At 37.9% G+C, this 22,269-nt stretch overlaps 1 protein-coding gene across 1 annotated transcript in view; it reads right to left on the reverse strand.

Annotated features, from left to right (window-relative positions):
* CSMD1 (CUB and Sushi multiple domains 1) overlaps window positions 1-22,269 on the reverse strand; it is a gene marked incomplete at its 5' end in the record, with an annotated part of 1,589,548 nt that overhangs the window by 540,033 nt on the left and 1,027,246 nt on the right. The window contains 2 exons of the mRNA XM_087418289.1: window positions 9,646-9,767; window positions 20,928-21,052. Coding sequence (XP_087274415.1) covers window positions 9,646-9,767; window positions 20,928-21,052 — 247 coding nt within the window. The remainder of the gene's footprint in view (window positions 1-9,645; window positions 9,768-20,927; window positions 21,053-22,269) is intronic.

Below are 22,269 nucleotides of genomic sequence, written 5' to 3' on the forward strand. Positions count from 1 at the left end.
GTTACTTCAAATTATGTAAAAAAATCCACTGAATAATAAAAGAATGTAATGCCCCTTCCCCCTTTATCAGAGGTCTGATAACAGTTGGATTTTCTTACAAGCATTAAATATAGGGCAACTTTTCAGATGTTTCGTTAGATCTTAAGAGTTTTTCATTAAATAGAAGGTATAATATAAATGCACACATTGCTCTGACTAATGACCCATCCCTTAAATCTCTCTCAAGTCAATTTTCTTCTCTCCAAACCTTATGCCATTGTCCTGATTTAGGCTCATGTCATCTTCATAATTATAATAAAGCCCTGATTTTTCCTGCTTCCAATCGTTTGCCCTTCAAATCTGTCCACCTGACTTGGCAGAAGCCTCTAAAACATACATTAGAATGTCATTCCTGTCCTCAGAATCCTATATGGACACCCATTGCCACTAGCATAAAATTTAAAGCCTTTACCTGTTCTTCAGGGCCCCATTTATGTCTTATTGAATCTAGGCATTAATAATAATAGTGAAGGGAAGGGGGGGGACTTAGCATTTGGCAGACAATGTTCTAGGTGCTTTATGCTGATTTTATAGTCTTCACAATGACCTTAAAAGTCTGGTGCTGTTAACACCATAAGGAAATTCTGAGGCTCAAGGTGGTGAGATGTTTGTCTCAATCACACAGCTGGTAGATGGTGTAAGAGGATTCACACCCTGAAGCACAGCCTAGAGACGTCTCTTGACATTACTCTGGGTGCCTCAGCCTACTGGCCACATCCCCTTTGTGACCTCAGGTTCTCATCCCTGGCTGTCTCCACCAGCCGCCCCACCTCCCTTGCTCCACAAAGGATTTGAGGGTTTACTGACAATGCCTGTAATTTCTTACTGATTGGGCATCAGCTCAGATTTCCAATCTTATTAACCAGCAATATTCCCAAGCAATTCGTAACTGTCAGAAAGGACTGGTTATATCCACTTTCCTGTCTTATTCCAGAAATACCCACCTCCTCTTGCTGTCACTTTATTCCCTCAGCCTCCTTTCCTTCGTGTGCTCCTACAACTTGACCTTCTCCTTGAAAAACTTCCACACACCCTCCCTTTCTCCTATAAAGTGATCTTGATCCCTCCATAGAGTTGGGTTCCTCCCCATCTATGACTGTCCTGTTTTCTGGACACAACATATGGATGTACTGTGTCTGTTTCCCTAATGGAGAGACCAAGATGCTTAGGTGCCAATTCAATGCGGAAGCATCAAATGAGTGTGGGGAGAACTCACATGATTTTTTTACAAAATTGGACAGGTAGGGTGTGGCGAGAAGAATTGTATGTGTCTCTGAGTATTCGTTGACTTAATCCACGTCAAACTAACTTTATAATTTCCACTGCATGTAATATACAATGGGGTTTTTGAAGACACATAGGAAGGTGTTTATGAGGGTTATTTAGTTGTTGATATTCGCTTGTCTAATGAAACAATTTAATGAATTTTTGAGCATTTATTTAGTTAAAAGTTTGCTATGGTCTGAATTATTGCATCCCTCAAATTCATATATTGAAAGCCTAACCGCCAATGTGGTGGTCTCGGGAAGCAGAGCCTTTGGGAGATGGCTAGGTTACGAGGGGTGAGCTCTCTTAAATGGGATTAGTGCCCTTATGGTACATGCACCCCTGTGTTCATTGCAGCATTATTCACAATAGCCAAGACTTGGAAGCAACCTAAGTGCCCATCAAGGGACAAATGAATAAAGAAGATGTGGTATATATACACAATGGAATACTACTCAGCCATAAGAAACGATGAAATCCAGCCATTTGTGACAACGTGGATGGACATTGAGGGTATAATGCAAAGTTTAATAAGTCAGAGGGAGAAGGTCAAATACTGTATGATTTCCTTCATTAAGTAGTAGATAATAACAACAGTAAACAAACACATAGGGACAGAGATTGGATTGGTGGTTACCAGAGGGGAAGGGGGGAGGGAGGAGGGCGAAAGGGATAATTCGGTACATGTGTGTGGTGATGGGTTGTAATTAGTATTTGGGTGGTGAACATGATGTAATCTATGCAGAAATAGAAGTACAATGATGTACACCTGAAATTTTTACAATGTTATAAACCAATGTTACTGCAATAAACAAAAAAATTAAAGAAAAAAAAAAAAAAAAAAGAGGCCCCAGAGAGCTCCCTCGCCCCTTCTGTCATGTGAGGACACAGCGAGAAGTCACCATTCTGCAACCTGGAGCAGGGTCCTTGCCAGAAGTTGACCATACTGGGACCTGGATGTCAGACTTCCAATCTCCAGAACTGTGGGCAATAAATTTCTGTTGTTTATAAACCACTGGCGGTTTGTGACATTTTGTTATAGCAGCCTGGACAAAGGAAGACAAAATTCAAATGCTTTAAATCATTTAAATTCTCAGAGTTTAGCACCAACAAAAATATCCTCTAAGGAGCTCAGATTAAAATTAGGTACTGAAATTATGTTATCACAGAATGTATTTGAAAAAAATATATACGTATATACACACACACACACATATACACAGATATCCATATATAAAATGATTCCAGGGAAAGCTGTCTTCCGTGATATGTTTAATCTTTTCAATGAAAACCCCAGGGATGAATTTTTGGGAGCATTTGCTTATAATTTCCATAATCTGTAGCTCACCAACCATATATTACTTTCTTAAGAATTAGATCACAGGTGTCATCAAGAGTTTCATCTGAGAAAAGATGAGCTGTTGAATGTGTTTGCAATGAAATAGATTAATAAGTATCTTATTACTGTATTAATTTTTGTTGACTCTTTACTAATTAGTATGGCAAGAGCAATTATAATTGAGAGTTTAGAAACCAGCTTCTACAATAATTTAATCTTCTTTAGGAAGTGTTTTTTTTTTCTTTTATACTTTCTGCTCACACAGCAGGTTCTCCTAATATATATTATATTAACATACATACTATATATAATATATATTATGGTATATATTCATATAATGTGTATTATATTTATACATAATATTAGGAGAAGTACATATGTTAACATGTATACAAATAAATGGATTTCTAGTATTGCTTTTAACTTGACATTCCACAATATTATAAATTGTAATATGCATTACTAAGAGACACTCTGAGCTTCCCACAGAAATTATTTTGAAGGAAAAATTTGATGTTAACACTTGGCATAAACTGACACGTGTCACTGGCTATATAACAGGCAAAGCAGAAATAAGATCAGGAAGGAATACAAATCATCATAAGAGGTTATTGCCCAACAAAAGAGGAGTTTATTAACTAATCTCTAATTGACTTTGAAAATTGATTTTAGTTTTCTATTATTTCTTTAAAGTTAAGTACATCAAACATACAAATCGAGGTGTATTGACACTTCTTATCTAGAACTCTCTGTTCATGCTTCTAGCGGGAGTCCCTGTCCGGACCCCTTTACCTAACTCTTCTTTTCTCTTATGCTCAATACGTAGTGTACCCTCGTCACCATGCGTTTCATCGGAAAACTCCCTTATTTGGAATGTCTCCCAAGGAATCAAATTAAGCCTAATTATACTTAATGGCAACGACTGCTGCTTAATTTGGATGGTAATTCTGCTTAATTGAGATGCCTTCAGGTGTCTAAGTGGTGCTCTAGCAAGAGTGTTGGTGTGTGTGTGTATCAATCTGGAATGTCTCATTTCTTCTCTGAACATTTCACCAACATAAATGAAGAAAGGCCAAGAATTTTCTGACTCAGTATAACACAAGATTCCTGAAACTTAACTTGTTAATTGTTGAGTGTTCAGAAACTACAAAATCTTTACAAATTCTTTACAATACTCTATGTAAATGTACACAAAGACGAAAGCGAAAGTGAAACTTCTAAAATGAGAGAAATGTACAAAACCAAACTGCATAAATTCACTATTTTATTTGTCATTTTGCAGTTTAAATCTCAACTTCAAAATGTCAAAGAACATACCTCATGAGTTTTAACTAATTTTAGCCCACTGCTGTCTGGTAAAACAAGAAAATAATGTGATTCGAAACATCATAAAAGATGAATCTGGCGATAACCAAAACCTCCTTCTTGACAATTTGCTTGTCTGCATGTGGTAGACATGACTGGTTACCCATAACCATCTGCCCTTTCTTCTAGCTTCCAGATGGTTCTTTCCTCTGGCTTCCTCAGTGTCAGACCATGGGCATTTGACTCAATTGCACCCGAAGAGAAGGTTGCTGGGGACATTCTAGAAAATTTCTCCCGTTTCTAAGAAAGACACGCCTCCTTTCTTTGTTGAACATGACTGTGTTGCAGCCATCTTGTGACCTGAGGGTAGACATCATCACTCTTCTGGATGGCGGAGCAGAAAAAAAAGGTAAACACCTGAGCTCCTGAATTATACCTGGAATCTCTGTGGCTCTGCCTTTTGGTTACATGAAATCATGTTTCTCTAAAAACTTCTGGCTTTTAGTCAGCCCTTCTTTTAACCACAGCCAAAAACATCCTGTTGACACAATGAAGAACCTATTTCATTTCCTACAGTACTCATTAAAGTGATAATGGAATAGATAAGTGAAAAAAGAAATATCTCTTCTTCCAGGAGGAAAAAAGCTAATGAAGTGCTATCACAGTGCAATGAAAATAAAACATGTTTTTATCCTGTAATAGGAGAAAAACAGCTGTGCAGTCTTAGACGAGTAGTTTACCTTCTCTGGATTTCAGCTTCCTCCCTGTCAGGTAAAGGGTTTAGACAACAGGAACCCTAAGCTTCCTTTATTTACACAGAGATTTCAATTACTCTAGTATGTGCAGGAAGGAAAGAGAAACTCAGGTATATCTTGCATATAGGAAAATATTTATGATTATCCATATGTAATCTGGATTTAAATGAATTTTGAAAATATTGGGAGGGTGTTAATCAAATTACCTAAAGATTTACTTGGAGCCACTGCTTTCCCCATTGGAACACCATGGGTATTCCACCTCATCCATACAGAAGAGTTTTATATGTTAGTATGTCTTTACATGGTACTTATGGTTGCAGAGATCAGTATCATTCATTATACGGGAGGCCCAGCCCACACTCCACCGGCCCTAAGAGGAAAAGAATGTCCTCAGCATGACTCTCTTTGACGCTATTTGGCTGCTCTGCATGCCGCCATGCATATCCCAGGTTTCAGCAGCTAACACCACCCTTGTGAATTCTAAACTTACCTCTACTAGATATATTCACTTTGGTACCAGGAAGGCACCTCACTCTTCTTATGCCTAAAACCAAACTCATGATCTCTTACCACAAAAAACTGGTTTCTGAGGCCCTTTCCCTGGCTCAAGGTAGGGAGAACTTAGAATCTACTGTTCCAAACTGGAACAAACTGCAGAATCAAAGAAGGGCGTACTTAATAATGATGCGAAGACTGCAGGTGTAGGCCAGGACACCCATGGGGGCCTGGAACCTACACTCATTCTGTAAGGGCTCACCGCCCACCCCCAAGCCATTCTTGACTCCTCCTCTTCCCCTTCACTCACAGGCCTGCAGTGCAAGGCCAAGAGGACATCACGTCAAAAGATTAAAAAGCAACTGCCTGTTCTCCTTCCCCCTCTCCCCATAGTCCACCGGTTACCACATCTTGCTGACTATGACTGAGACACCTCTGGAACTCTTTTCTCCTTCACCACGCCCATCGAGCCTGCTCTATTTCAGACCTCATCAATTCTCACTTGGGACACTGAAGTAGATTCCCAACTCTGCCTCCCTCCCCTCCTCCTTAAAAGCTATCACTGTGCATTTCCTTCTCAACAGCAAAGGCCCATGTGCAGAGGTTTCATTATTGCCAGTGCTCTGTTTGTCTTATCATGGGTTTTCCCCAAAAGCATAGCTTTGCTTGCAGCTCATTCATTTGGGAATGCTCCCAAGGGAATTGGGAGAAAGGGGCTGAGAAGAGAAAGCCCATCCATGGGTGTGATCATCCACTGAGCCAGCTCCCCAGCTGGCACCTGGCTCTGTCACGCCAAGGACAGTCTGCAGAGCTGTGAAGAACGCACCTCAAACACTCTGTCTGGCACACCTTAGAGGGGAGAATCTGTGCACCAGTGCTCCGTGTGCGAAGGGGGGGATGACTTCCGGTCACTCCAGGTTTGTGCCTGTGTCATGTTGACAAAGGGGACCCCTGAAGGCCTCACAGGTGTGAGGCAGAGCCCAGGGCCAGAAAGTGAGGTTCCAGGAGCAGCTGAGGTGCGGTGCTAACACCGCAGCTGTAACAGGACGACTGAGAGGATGGACGCAGGGCATAGCAGTGTTTGTGCAACGGAACAGACGGCGAACGGACAGTGGATTCGCTGCCCTTTCACCGAGTGGCTTTCCTGCCTTCATGTAGCCTCTACTTTCACGTGTTTTCTTTGTGATAGATTCGTGGAATTTTCATAGAACCACAAGAACATATAGAAAGTAACTGACCCATCCCTTGATTTAATCTCATTAATTCCTTCTAGCTATATATTCTTTAAAAAAAAAAAAAAAAGCATCCAAGAAAAGAGGTTCTCTTGCCTCCCAAATTGCAAAAGTAACACAATCCTAGTATTTTGCAAATTCCCCAACCAGATACTTTTGGTCCTGATTCTATCTCTATCCCTATGATATAAAACATCTGTTTTTATTCGGACCCCCATGGAAATGGATGCAATTCCTTTACCATTAATTCAATTCAACACCTAATATATCTCCAAAACAAACAAACCTGACTGTTTTACTACCTCCTCCCTAACGTTCTACTGTGTAACCTTCAGGTCTTTTCTAAATTTCAATGTCATATGATTTAACTTGCTGGAAACCAAACAAACAGAGCATACTAATTTTTTTTAAAGTGTGTAAATGCAGAAAGTAACAAAACGAATTACCTCTAAACTAGTAACATGCTCTCTATTTTTAATGCAGATTTACACAAAACCCTTCTTTGGACAAATTAATGAGATGGCTTGGTAAACAGTTATTAAATTATTAATGTTTTATTCTGTTTATCTTATGCTTGTTTATGTTACCAGTGCTCGTGATAATAGCTTATAGTAGAAAATGATATTGCACGTACTTAGGTACACATATTTAATTATGTAGTCTTCACAACCTTCCTCAAAAGTAAATGCATTATTACGTCTTTTACAGATGAGGAGTCCGAGGCTCAAGAAAGTTAATCCACCTGTTCTAGTTCATACAGCTTCTAAGTGGTAGAGCTGGTATCTACAGGGCTGAGAAAAGGGGCTGGCAAATAGTAGGTCCTTCACAAAAACTTGAAAGAATAGTTCATTGAAGAGCATATAGGAAAAACATACGGTATGGATTAGTAGAATTGATATTCTAGGGTAATACGGCTCTAACATACAGAGAAAGACAATATAAAACGTGGAGGCTTTTGTGATAACAAAGGCAGCCCATAAGTTCTTCAGTGTTTAAGAGGAAAGCCTACAGCACACCGAACTTTCACCCCATTCTGCTTATTAAAGTTTGTATTTTCACATAAATAATAACTGAGACTTTAGAACAAAAATAAGCAAACAAAAATCAAAAGCCATCTGTGATGAACACTTTACTGAATCTAAATCAGAACTTTCCTGCTCCTAGATTTGAGGACTCAATAGCTTTAAGGGAAATCTGTACAAATTTGACAAATACATTAATAAAATATAAAAATGGAGAGGTGATCATTTTAGACATAGAACTGTTGGCAATAACCCAATAATTGGCAATTAGTGTGGCTCAGTAAATTTAATGACTGTCACTAAAAATGTATTCCTTTTAACATTATTTATTTTAGTGAAATCTGTACTTGGTTTCCAGACTGTTTTTATTTAAAAATTAAATCAATATAAGATTTTATCTTTTTCTTCCTTTTTTCACAGGTAGGCATCTATATTCAGTGAATCAACAATAATTCATTTTATAGAAAATGAAATATGATTATTAACATGCTCTCTTGGCCTATGACTTAATAGGTAGTAACATAATTGCAAACTGTGTATGCAAAACTGATGGAGAAATAACATGGTATCCCCGTCTTTTACTACTTTGGGGAAAAACGTTATTCTATTAAATGTATTTAAAATAGGAAATTGGAAAAAGGCCTGAAGCTTGTTTACTTGCAGGAAAAGTTATACAAATGATGAGAGGAAAACCATGAACAGTGATTGAGGAAAAAAAATGACAACGTGGATAGACCTGGAGGACATTATGCTAAGTAATATAAGCCAGCTACAGAAAGACAAAATACTACACTGTTTCACTTACAGGAGGAATTTCAAATGTCAAACTCAGAAGCAGAGAGCAGAACAGGGGGTGTCAGGAGCTGAGGGGTGGGGGAAATGGAGAATGTTGGTCACGGGGTGCAAAGTTTCAGTTATGCAAGATGAACAAGTTCTGGAGATCTGATAGTGTGATAATATATAGCACGGTAGCTAGTAGGTAACAATACTGTACTATACACTGGAAATGTGCTAAGAGGGCAGATATTAAATGTTCTGACCACCAAAAAACAAACACAGTAACTATGTGAGGTGATGGATATGTTAATTAGCTTGATTGTGGTGATTATTTTACAATGTCTATGTATATTAAACCATCACTTTGTGCATTTTAAACATATACAATAAAAAAACAAAAACTACTTTAAGTGTTGAAAAGACAGAGTTCATTGTATCAGCATACAGTAGGAATATTTCTAATATTTTGTAGTACTGTGCAGAAATACTATGTTATTTAAGAAATCTTCTGATATAGTAGGGGAGACCTGAGCTGAGAAAGACAACATATGTGAAAAATGTGTTGTATGTGAAGGAAGAACACAAACACTGCACAGCAAAGGAAACCATCAAGAAAATGAAGAGGCAACCTATGGAATGGGAGAAAATATTTGCAAACCATCTATCTGATGAAGGATTAATACCCAAAATACATAAAGAACTCATACAACTCAATATCAAAAAACAAATAATCCAATTAAAAAATGGGCAGAGGATGTGAAGAGACAGTTTTCCAAAGAAGATATTCAAATGGCCAGCAGGTAGGTGAAAAGATGTTCCACACCACTCATCATCAGGGAAATGCAAATCAAAACTACAAGGAGATATCACATCATGCCTATTAGAATAGTTGTCATCAAAACTTACAATTATAAGATGTATATGTTCTGGAAATGTAATGTACAGCATGGTGACTATTGCTAACGATACTGTGTTACATACTTGAAAGTTGCTAAGAGAGTAGATCTTAAAAGTTCTCACAATAAGAAAAAAAATTTGTAACTATGTGTGGTGATGGATGTTAACTAGACACATTGTGGTGATCATATCAAATATATACATATATCAAATCATCATATTGTACACCTTAAACTAATACGTTATTTGTCAATTATATCTCAGTAAAACTGGGGGAAAAAAAAAAGAACAGGGACATAACTTCCAGAGCCAGTAGGAGGCAACCACACTGAGAATACTCACTTTATAATAGAATCTTAGACTGGCTCTAAGACACACAATGTAGCACGAGCCTTTCAATTTAAACAGCAAAGTATAAGGGTGCATAACACTCACCAGGTTGTTCGTCTGAACTAAGTGGCTGAGTCAGAGTGTTGCCTGCACCAGCTCTATGGAGACAGGGATGAAAGCCTTACCTTGTCTGGATCCGTTGTGGTAATGACCCACACACAGTGAGCGTTGTCTTCATACTGAACCGGGTAATTAGGGGAGGTGATGACGCCGCTGGGCCCACGCAGATTCGATCCGCATGTTCTAGCTAGAAATACACAGAGACAATGTTATTTCCTACAGCATTTCATCTCTGTGGTGAAGAAATAATATATACATGGAACTTCAAGTTAGCTATTTACTGATTATGATAAAAAATAGTTCAGGAACTCAGTTGGCAAGTGGATTTTGCTCAGCCTTCGGGACCCTTGTTTGGAAGCTGTAATGCCGCACTGGAACTCTTCATTATATTATATTTCCCAAGGCATTACTATTCGCAGAATGACCCAATTGAGGATAGCACCGTGGAAAATGTCAAATCAAACTAGTCCATTTCAAATCCCACTCTGACTCAAAGAGAGTCTGAATACACATTTGATTGCACATAGATGCAACAAGATATAGTGGAATTTAGGAAACCAGAGTTAACGTCCCAACTCTGCCCTACATGATCTGACCTTGAATGACGAATTCCAACTCCCACAGCTTTGTCCTGTCCTCTTTAAAAGAGGATGGTGGGACAGATGATCTCTCAAGTCTCTTTCATTCCATTCTACAATAAACTGTACCAATTTCTTTACAGCACAATGCAAATAGGAACTTAACATATAGTTGAAAGACTAAAGAAAGAAAATAGAAATGGTCACTCCAAAAGGAAAAAGAAAATACCTGAAAATTGAAAGACCAAGCAAATCATGGAAGTGACGTAACCCAATAAATATGACTCTTTGGAATATGAAAATATTTCAACTGACCTCCTCTTTAAGAAAGAAGTTTGTTTTTTTTTCAAATTAATAGACAATTTTTGGAAATCAAATGTCAGACTGAACCCCAGTCTTAACATAAATAATTTCAACTGGGTTCGAGAAAAGAACAGAAGAAACTAATTTCACAAGTAAGAACTAATATCAAAGAAGCTGTGGTTCATTTTTCTAAGACATCGTATCACAGAAACTGATCAACTGTCACCCAAAGAAGGATTAATCCTAATCCCGACCCTCCCTTCCTTCCTTGTTTTCATTGGCTGAGCAACCATTATAGGTCAGGTATAGTTCTAGGAGATTCCGTTACAAAACCAAATAGAACAGGATTCTGACTTCCAAGGCCATCTTGTGGCGGGGGACAGTCAAGAGAAACCATTTAAGCAAGTTATTCCTAACTACCCTGGGAATATACATTTCTCCTTTCCATTTATATTGATATAGCAATAATATGGCTCCTAACAATACTTCTCCACTCTATTGTAATTACTAATTTATAGATCTCTCTTTCCTATGAGGTTGTGAATTCCTTGAGCTTGGGAGAAGCATCCTCATCTTACTAAACTATGTATCTTCAGCGCCACATCCAATGTATATAGTTGTTGACATATAAAAATGTGACAAGATAACTTTAGACAACTTTTCAGTTGCTCGATACTAACTTACTATGAAATTAATTAGCTAAAAGTTAATTTACTATATATTGATTAACAAAAACATATGAAAAATCAACTTTTAAAATATTGGCGTTTACTTTCCAAATGAAGATTTCTTAAGTAAAGATGAATAAAAGATGATCTGTTTTTCAAAACCCAGTAGGTGTGTCATGGCTCAGAAGGTCATCAGACAGAGAACTGCACACAAACACATCACCTCCTCCACTCTGATACTTCATTCTCTAATGAGTCTATTTCTAGGAACATGTTCTCAGAGCGGATCATGAAGTTCACATGTGAAATGTTCTTGAAGCGCTCTAATATTAACAGTATCACTTAGAAAATCTTAGAAGAAAACATCAATAAAATTTGAGTTATAATATCTTTATGTTATATGTTCATGCTTTGTTAAATTTTATACTGCATAGCTGATATAAACATAACATAGTGTTACTCAATAAGTATCTGTTGACTTAATTTTGAATTGATATTATCAAAGTGCCATTCCACATATTTCAAACTTAGAAAAAATACATCTGAAGAAGCTGTGCAGTTGGGAACTAATGTGTTTTGTTCCCATTGACAATTTGTACTCATTCAATCATTAGCCCCAGCTGTCGCTCTGCTGGAAAGTTCACCAAATCTGACACTCTGTCAAAGGCCTTGTGTCCTGTTGTCTGCTTTGGGGCTTGACCCCTAACTCAACTTGTTAAAATTGGTACCCACTCTCCATGAAATTCATCTTACCCATTGCTTGGTGAAATATGATTTTTAGTGATTATTTTTTTTAGTGAGTTAACTACTAGTAAAATATTTATAGGAGACCAGCATATTTTCCATATTTTGATGCATACATAGTACTGTGTTTCCCATAGCAAGTTATGAATCTAGTCCTTACTTAGATATTTCTCAACTAAAGTTGTCAAATTAATTCATAAAATAATTTTTATTTTTCTTTTTTCTTAGAAATGTATTTCTATCTTTGCAATACATTTTTCTAATAAATTAATTTTTTAACATTTTTACCCACGCTTTTAATCAAGCCATCAAAATAATCAGCTGAAATAAAATATGTGGAAAAATTCAGGGCAGGGAGTTTTTTCTGTGTTGTTCACTGTATAACCTTAACATTAGAATGATTCTTGACATTTGTTAGTTTCCCCCACAAATACTTGTTGTTGTACAGTCATGTGCCACATAACGATGTTTCGGTCAGTGATGGACCACATATATGATGGTGGTCCCATAAGTTTATCACATAGAGCCTGCATGTGTAGTAGGCTATCCCACCTAGGTTTGTGTAAGTGCACTCTATGATGTTTGCACAACGACGAAATTGCCTAACAATGCATTTCTCAGAACGTATCCCCGTCGTCATGCGCCACATGACTATAGTTTTTGAGTAGGTGTAACAACCTTAAATAATATTATCTAACTAGAATTATTTAATCCTAATCCTCCTTCTTAGGAAATCGTTGAAAACTTGAGCTAGTACCTCATTCTTTGCCCTTGTAAATCATCCCCATCCTAATCATCTGCTTCTTCATCATCTGATGATCCTACCATCATCACACCAATTATGATTCATTAGGGACTGCTTTCTTGTATCAAGGCTTTCCTGCTAGTCACAAATAATTCTCAGACTTTCCACTGGCAACTACTCAAAGCTCAACCATTTATGTCTAGAGTCTTCATCAAATAATAACAATGTATCTTGAGTTACCACGATTTCTATGCCCTGTTATCCAGATCCACGTGGTGGTTGAAGTACAGACTGGACATTAAATTCTAGCTCTCCTGCAGACAATCTATTACCTGGGATTTTCTTTCTATTCTGTGGTTCTGTGGCAGCAAGTGTTGTATTAAATTACAATTTCTCTGAATTTTAGAGTGGAGAGAGTAGAATGAGCCACACCACTTCCTCTGTCACACCCATATCATCCTCCTCCAGCAGCTTCAAGCATCTGAAGGGTAATTTCTTTCATGTCCACTATTTATTAAATTTCTTAAAAATCAAATCTTTGGGGAGAGTAAGAAGAGCTAGAGAACAACACAGGATAGCCTGAGAGACTAGAGATGAACCAAGACTAAGAACTCCATTGAAATGTATCCAACGAATGAGTGGCAATAGGCCCAAGAGCAATGGGAATGACCAACTAGGATGTTTCTGCCATTTGTCCTAAGATCTTGGTCAGTCAGAATGTGAGGAGGAGCCAGCCTTCAAGACAGGAAGAAAGAATGGGTCGTGAGGGAATTGGGGCTATGCATGCGGACTCTACTAAAGAAGGAGAATGTTTGGTCTCCATTTGTCTACAAACCACATCTATGTTGCTTTGCCAGCTGTTTTCATGCCATAATTAAATACAAACTTGACTGATATTCTGGGGATTCATGAAACGATGCTACGACCTGACTCAGAAGGTTAGGGACCTGAAGCTTTTCACCTTGCCTGCCTCTTGCCTATCCTGGGCTTTTTGCCTGCTCCTCACTCCACACTAGGAATGGATTGTATAGCATCCTAGACAAGGAGAGAGCTTAGCAAACCTGTTCTGACTAAGACTGAGCAATTTCACAGTGTCCTTGGGGATGGGAGAACTTCTCAAACTGTTGCTTCTGTGCTAAACATGTGTTCAACGAGTCAACCACGTATTGAATTGACCAAGGTAATTAGTTACAATACACTAGTGTCAAGCAAGTTTCTAGAGCAACATTTGAATATATTCTCATAATTAAAATGTATATGTGTGCATGTTTATATATTAGAATTGAAAACCACTTTCCAGTCCTGCTAAGGTCTTCTCCTTTGTCAAAATCTTCTTGGAAATATAACATCTAACATAAAGTAACGTACAGTTAAATGCTTAATAATGTTTAAAGGAATGGTCTTCGGTAATAACTGTGAGCTAATGTACAGCTAATATTACTCATGTCACAGTGTTCCAAATTTGTAAGCTCAAATTTTATTTGTATCTTATGTTTTTAAAACTAAATGATAATTGGCAATATAATATATCAAGAGGGAAAGTGGAAAGAGAGAAAAAAATGATTTTAAAGGCCAATATATGCCAACGATCTGTTTAATCAATGAATATTAAGTATAGAACATATTTCTTTCACATAACTTATGTAATATTAAGTAATAATTTATCTATTTATGTTAATTCAGTTCCAGGAATCTATACTGTTCTATAGTAACTATTTAATTAATCAAATTAATTGAAGAGAGGAATATTCTAATTGACTGAATTTAAATTAATAAGATGTGTGGACTCACATCTGAAGCTTTTTTTGTGTGTGTGTGTGTGTGAGGAAGATCAGCCCTGAGCTAACATCCATTCCAATCCTCCTCTTTTTGCTGAGGTAGACTGGCCCTGAAATAACATCTATTGCTAATCCTCCTCCTTTTTTTTTTTTTCCGTTTTTCTCCCCAAAGCCCCAGTAGATAGTTGTATGTCATAGTTGCACACCCTTCTAGTTGCTGTATGTGGGACACGGCCTCAGCACAGCTGGAGAAGTGGTGTCTTGGTGCGCGCCCGGGATCCGAACCCGGGCCGCCAGTAGCGGAGCCCGCGCACTCAACCGCTAAGCCACCTGGCCGGCCCCTGTATGTTTCTTTAAATATCTGAGATAATGGCTACCTGATAAAATAACCAGTATATAAAATATAATCTTAAAATTGACTCTGGACCTTGAATCTGGTAGAATGAAGAGTCATCTTTCAGGTATAAATAGTCTTTGCACTACTATTTAAAAGATCATTTCTGCATGGACAGACAGCGTGGGTACAAAAAATAAGCAGAAAAGTTCTCAGTAAAGGATAAGTTAATAAGTCAAGGGCAATCCTGAGCTAGCCTAATCTGTAATCCCAACGTAGTAATAACTTTATTCTGTGACCCTTGGCGGTTCTGACTGGCTTCCATGCAACCACAATTACTATTGCAACTAAGTCTTCACTTTTCTTCTGTGCCCTTTCAACTCAGTGAGCAACTGAAAATATTAATTCCACAGATCAAAGAGCATTAGCATTAAAGGAATTCTCTCTATAAATCCCTCCTAAATATTGATGGAATGAAAAGTGACCTGGAACATTTTACTTAAAAAAATAGAACCGTATCCTCTTCTTTTCTTTTTTGTCTGCTTATTTTAAAAATCTATTGCCACGTCCGTTGAAATCCAGGCATTTGTAACAACATGGATGGACATTGAGGGTATTATGCAAAGTGAAATAAGTCAGAGGGAGAAGGTCAAATACTGTATGATTTCCTTCATTAAGTAGTAGATAATAACAACAATAAACAAACACATAGAGACAGAGATTGGATTGGGGGTTACCAGAGGGGAAGGGGGGAGGGAGGAGGGTGAAAGGGATAATTCGGTACATGTGTGTGGTGATGGGTTGTAATTAGTATTTTGGTGGTGAACATGATGTAGTCCATGCAGAAATAGAAGTACAATGATGTACACCTGAAATTTACACAATGTTATAAACCAATGTTACTGCAATAAACAAAAAATTAAAAATAAATAAATAAACATAGTAAAATAAAATTAATGAAAAAAATAAAATGTTCTTTTTGTTCAAAAAAAAAATCTACTGCCAGTTAAAGATACTTATACAGTTTGGGCCGGCCCGGTGGCTTAGCGGTTAAGTGCGTGCGCTCTGCTGCTGGCGGCCCGGGTTCGGATCCCGGGCGAGCACCGACACACCGCTTCTCCGGCCATGCTGAGGCCGCATCCCACATACAGCAACTAGAAGGATGTGCAACTACGACATACAACTATCTACCGGGGCTTTGGATGAAAAATAAATAAATAAAATCTTAAAAAAAAAAAAAAAGATACTTATACAGTTTTAAACAACTGATAATATTTTACCCTGTGAAAAATCGTAATAGTTGTTTTCATATCCCTAAATGAAATAAGCATAATTTCAAACAAAATCACGTGTATAATCACTGAGCTATGACAAACATTCATCTGTTTGGTAACAGGAAGAAAAGGTAATGTTCCCCTGTCCTCAAAGCTAATTAGCTAATGTTAGCATTGGCTAACGACACTGGTGTCCAGACATGAAAGATCACTTCTGACTCACTGCAATTTATCAAACGCTTCCATCAGATATGCCTTCTGTAGAGAAGGCACCATAATTACTTAAGAGTTAGAGACCCTTCATGAGGATGGAACCTTGAGGATCAGTCCTTCCTTAATTTACTGATCTGAAATCTCATAGTGTGTGCAATGCTCAGACCCAAGGCATTTTATTGTATTTGATAGATGACTGAATTAAGAATTCAGCTGAGATGATCAATATAAGGGCTCCTTTAAAGGCTCGGAATGAATCAGGAGAACCCAAACCGTGATGCTCTCTCCTTACATGCAATTTATTATGGTGATAGCACAGAGTGGAAAATGAACTCGGAAAACTGCGTTTGGCGTACGGAACTATTGACAGCTAAGTAAACATTCCTATGGTCTGTTTTAGGTAGCATTTGAAATATCGCTGTTTCATGTTATCCATTTCCCCTACATTTTACCTATCTAAACCTATAGTTTTATAGAAATGGTTATAAAAGCTCCACTTTAAAAAAATTTTTTTTTTCCAGCTCTTCTCTAATTGATGAATCAAGCATTAAAAGCAAATAGAAACACTATTTAAAGAAAGAGTGATGACAGATTCAGGGTTTCTAAATGTGGCCAGCCTGAAAAACTTACAGATTTTAACTGAAGAAAGTATGTTCTACAGTGAGGGATGCCAGCCAGGAAACGCGTTATGACTCACTGATCGCATTTCTTCCCTTCACACCTACAAGGGTGTTGATAGCTTTCCACAGTTAGGAGGAAGACTAGGACTGTGGGCTAAGCTAAACATCTAGGGCTGTGCCATCCAATATGGTAGGCATTAGCCACATATGACCACAGAACACTTGACATGTGGCTGGTCTGAGCTGAGATATGCTATCAGTACAAAATGCACACTGGGTTTCCAAGACATAGCATTAAAAAAAAAAAAAAAAAAAGAGAGAGAGAAAGAATGTAAAACATCTTCTTATAATCTTTATAGTGGCTGTACATTAAAATGTAATATTTTTGGTATATAGGGTTAAATAAAATATGTTATTAAAATTAATTTCACCTGTTTCTTCTACTTGTTTAATCTGGCTGCTAGATATTACAAAATCACGTATGTGGTTTGCATTTTATTTCTAGTGGAGAGCACTGATCTAGAGCTTCCTCAAAGCGATCCTCTATCGGATCAGCCTAGAAGCACTAATGCATTTGACCATTCATCTGTATAAGTGATTGGTTAGGTCACGTCACATGGTGATTGCTTGGTGTTATACAGGACTCTGTCTTCCAGACAAGAGCGAGGGATGTTCCTGCTGGCTTTGATGAAGGAAGCCACCCCCTTGTGAGAGGGTCATGTGGCCAGAAGGTGAGTACAGGATAGCAGAAGGGAATTGACTGTGGAAGTGGAGGACAGGTTTCTTACTGAACTATGACACTTACAGATGAGCCTTTTCCAGCCCAGAAAGTGGGATATTCATGTACGCACAGTTCCATCTTTTTTTCATCCACGTTGCTTACAACTAAAGTTCTGCACTGATACAAAAATGCCAAGGACATAAGAGAAAGCTGAATGATCACCTCATTTATTTGCCCTCTTCACTCATGGAAAGCTGTAAATGATACAGGGAAGCAAAAAAAATTGTGATGTTCATTCAACGATTTATTTCATCTCTCCTTCTTATAGAAGTATACCGCTTGGCAGAGATTGCCATTTTCCCTTAATATCTATTCTCCTTTTCTTCCATAGAAATATAACTATTTGCTGTCTATTTGGCTGCCCTTATATTTCTAAGTCACACAACAGAGTAAGAATATCTGACTGGACTTTGGCCAATGAGACTGAGCAGAAATGCACATGATGGTTTCTGGGAACCCTCCTCAGGATGCACATGCAATGCCTCTCCCTGCTTCTCCTAGCCCTCTTCCGACGTATTACTTGGGATTTGGATACCCCCTTGGTCCATGAGGGTGGGGGGCTGACCACAAGGATGACAGGGTGAGTCTTGAGGAAATTTCCGTCCCTGAAACAGAGTTGCCATCCTCATCCTGTACTGCCTGACTCTGAACTTTTTCATGCGACAGAAATCCATTTCCATTTGGTTTAAGCTTCTCTTGGGTTTGGATTTTTGTCATCTGATTTTTATCAACTAATTCTAAACAATATATCACAAGTCCTCCTATTTAGGAGATTTCAGGGCTTTCTATTTAATTTTTTTTTTGTTCAATGTTTCACTACTCTAAATGTACTAAAATATATATTTCTTTAAAACTTTAAATTTTAAAATATATTGTTTAATTCCCCTGACACAGTCTGTTCTTGATAAGGTATATAGATTTGATACACCCTTTTTGAAAATGCTTTCTTAAGAATTATTTCCAGAGCCAGCCCTGATGCCCTAGTGGTTAAAGTTTGGCACTCTCACTGCTTCAGTGGCCCAGGTTTGTTTCCCGGTCACAGAACCACACTACCCGTCTGTTAGTTGCCATGCTGTGGTGGCGGCTCACACAGAACTAGAAGGACTTACAATTAGGATATACAACCATGCACTGGGGCTTTGGGGAGGAAAAAAAAAGAGAAGAAGATTGGCAACAGATGTTAACTCAGGGCAAATCTTCCACTGCCAAAAAAAACCAAAGAAAACAAAGGCAAAAAAAGAAAAGAATCATTTCCAGTTACTATATGTCATTATTTCACAAAGTTAAAAGTAATAAGTTGAACTAGAACTAAAGGACTACTCCACGGAAATGCAGATACATCTAATTTAAGCAAAACATCTGGATCATCAGCCAAGCGGAGAAAAGAGGAGATGAATGACGTTGAATGCTCTTTGCTTGGATGTGAAAGAGAGAGATGGTGGTGGGACAGCGGGGGTGAGACTTCTGTAGAAAACCAACCCAGGCAAACCACACAACAAACAAAGATCCTGTGGGAGAGCTTTGCTCTTCTAAAACATGTCCCACTAGGACATGGGAATCTGTGAGGACAGGAAGTTGAAAAATTCCTAATTCTCTCTTAAGAGCGAGTGGTTGGTGGAGAGGACACGGCTCCACCTTTCCCTGGATGGAGCAGCTGTCTGCCAGGAGATAAGCACCTGTGAGTGTCTGACACCAATTCAGGTTAAAGTTGGAGCCCAGGTACTGAGATTGTGTCTTGAGACTAAAACGGGAGTCAGGGCAGAAAAAAGGAAAAGTTTTGGATTAATAAATAAGAATCAAATAATATCCTACACATGTTTTTCTTTTGTGTTACTCTAAAATATCAATTTAAAATGGATGTGTATTTACTAGTTTTTTCTAGTTTGGACTTTGAAAATAATGACGTATGTTTCTGGTTTAGAAGAACAAGGAAAACATTAAAGAATAAAAGGATACTTTTTTTTTCCTTCAGGGAAAATAATACCTGTGACTCAGTCCTCATCTCTAACTGAGGGCATTAGACATTACCACCACTTGGCAGGAACATGAATTTTGCTACAGTTCCTTTGAAAGCCTAATAGTGTCACTTTTTAGTATTAGACAATGTACGAAGTAGACTAGTGATGAAAAGCAGAAGGGCACAGCCATGCCCGTTTCCTTGACCAGAGATTGGAGCTTCTCCACTAAGGATTTCTGTTTCATAGGAAACAGCCCCCTGCAGCCAGATCGCATACCCGCTCTGCCCTCGGGGTGCACAGAGATGCTACAACACTGTGTTTCCCACATGTGCAAAGCACGAGTGGTTATAGGTAAGGGGTACAACATGGTAAATCCTGCAATATAGTATTTTTATCTTAGATAAAGCTAGCAATGTATTTGGTAACTACTTCATTTCGTAGGACGTAACTTCTGTTTAAAATAAAAATTTATGAATTCATTCACCTTAAAAAGACAATAAGGAGGGATAAGATATTTTTATATATGAAACCTTCCTTTTTATTCCTTGGTATTCCTTGGTCAACTTAGTGTTTTTTTTTTTTTTCCTTTCATCAAAACTATCAATTTGCATAAATGATTTTATGGACAAAATGCAAAAATAAAACAAAAAAATCCTAGTTTTTCTTTTAATTTTATTAATTTTTCCATATGAAAACAGCCATGACAGCTTTCCACTGGGCTCCCTCTGGACTCTCCAGTTCTGGCAGGATGGTTCCCACACTTCATAGAAGTCACAAAGCAATAACTTGATCTCTTTGAAGAAGGTGATGGCGATGCCATATTTTGTCCCGCTAACTATGTCAGAGATTAGTTTAAGATAATTTATGAATAAAACAATGACTTGGGATCATGCTAACAAACTCCTTTTCTCACTGAAATCATCAAAACCCAAGAATTCAACCTTACTACCCTTGAAAGCTGAGAATTTTTAGATTCCCAGGGCTGCGCATAAAGCTTTCCAAAGAGTCTGGCTATGTAATGTATTTTCATACATATGCAAACGGTGTATATATAGAGAGAGCTGGATACCAACTTATACTGAGTATGTGTGTGTGAGTTTGAATGATTAGATATGCTCATACATTCCCTGAAATTTAAAAACCAAAACTATCCTTGTAAATGTTTGCCTCCTGACAAATTTCAAGGAAATATTTCTTTTTTACCCACATCACTATGAAAACATACATCATTACCAAGTTCAGCTCTGTCTCTGAACAATGCTTTGCATTTAAGTTTCACTGTGTATTCAGAAAAACACGCCATGTCTAATGAAAGAGAGAAACTGGGGATGACCCATCATGTCCGCCTTACCTCGGCAAATAGGTCGGTGGTCGCTCCACGCAGCCAGGGTCTCCGTGACTCTCTGGCAGGTTACACTCTTGGATCCCTGGAGCACGTAATTGTCCTCGCAGGAGAACTGCACATTTGCACCAACCCTAAGCAATTACAAAACAAAAAGAACCCTGATTATTCATGGAAGTGCTCTTAAAAAGAAATCATCATAGTGCTGCTACTGTGTTATACTATCAAAGCAATATTAAACATTAAGCAATTCATTGGAGATTATTCAGAGATACAACCCTGCAATGCAGCACAGGATACAGAGTCACAAGACCTGGGTTCAAATTCCTTTTCTGCCAATGCCATAGCTAAATAAATATATGAACCTTAACTTATCTTCTCTAAAATAGAGATAGCCTGACCGTGTATTGTGGCTCAAGTGAGGAAATGTACATGAAAGAATGTGTACCCTGAAACTAAACAAATCGGATGTCATTCCATGTGAGTAAATACCTCATAAAAACAAGGATTGAAAAAGTCCAGGTTAAGAAAATGTCTCAGTACACAGAAAAGCAAGTGCTGTATGAGTCCACTTACACGGGGTCTCTAAAATAGTCAAATTCATAAAGTCAAAGACTGGAATGGTGGTTACCAGGGGATGGGGGAAGCGGAAATGGGGCATTATTAATCAACAGGCATAAAGTTTCAGTTAAGTAAGATGAATAAGCTGTAGGGATCTGATGTACAACATTGTACCTATAGTCAACAATACTGTCCACTTAAAATGTATTAAGAGGATAGATCTCACTTTAAGTGTTCTTATCACAATGAAATTTTAAAAAATTGCTCGCAATGAAGAGGAAAAAAAATCTCAGTAAAGACTCTATGCTCTATGTTACTATGACAAGCATTAATTATATGCAGAAGAGGGTCAGTGATATTATATTTCAGAAATACATCCTACAGGAAAAGAATCATTTGTTTTAGAAAAAAGAAATCCATCCAGCCTAGAGTTAGATGAAGAATGGCTTTGGCTTCAGAACTGCATCTGAAAACATGAAGCTCTAAGGTTATAAGCAGTAGCAAAATGTTGTTGCAGAATAACAATTCAACAGGTGCATAAGACAAGGCAAGAGGCATACATCAGGTTTGAAGACACCCAATTACTCCTTCTAACCTGATGTCTGGCACTGAGTTGAGTGCAGTATTACTTCACTATGTGACAAGCCTATTGTTAGAAGAGGAAATTCTACTTGTGTTTTCCATTTGACAAGCCCCTGAGTTTGATGTTGAGGAAAATAGGAGTGAGAGAGAGTCTTTGGGAGCAAAGATACACAGTAGCCTATGTGTACGGATAAAGTTAATAATAGAT

This window comes from Ceratotherium simum, chromosome 28 (genome assembly GCF_057802395.1).
Source record: "Ceratotherium simum simum isolate JZ-2026a chromosome 28, ASM5780239v1, whole genome shotgun sequence".
NCBI lineage: Eukaryota > Metazoa > Chordata > Mammalia > Perissodactyla > Rhinocerotidae > Ceratotherium > Ceratotherium simum.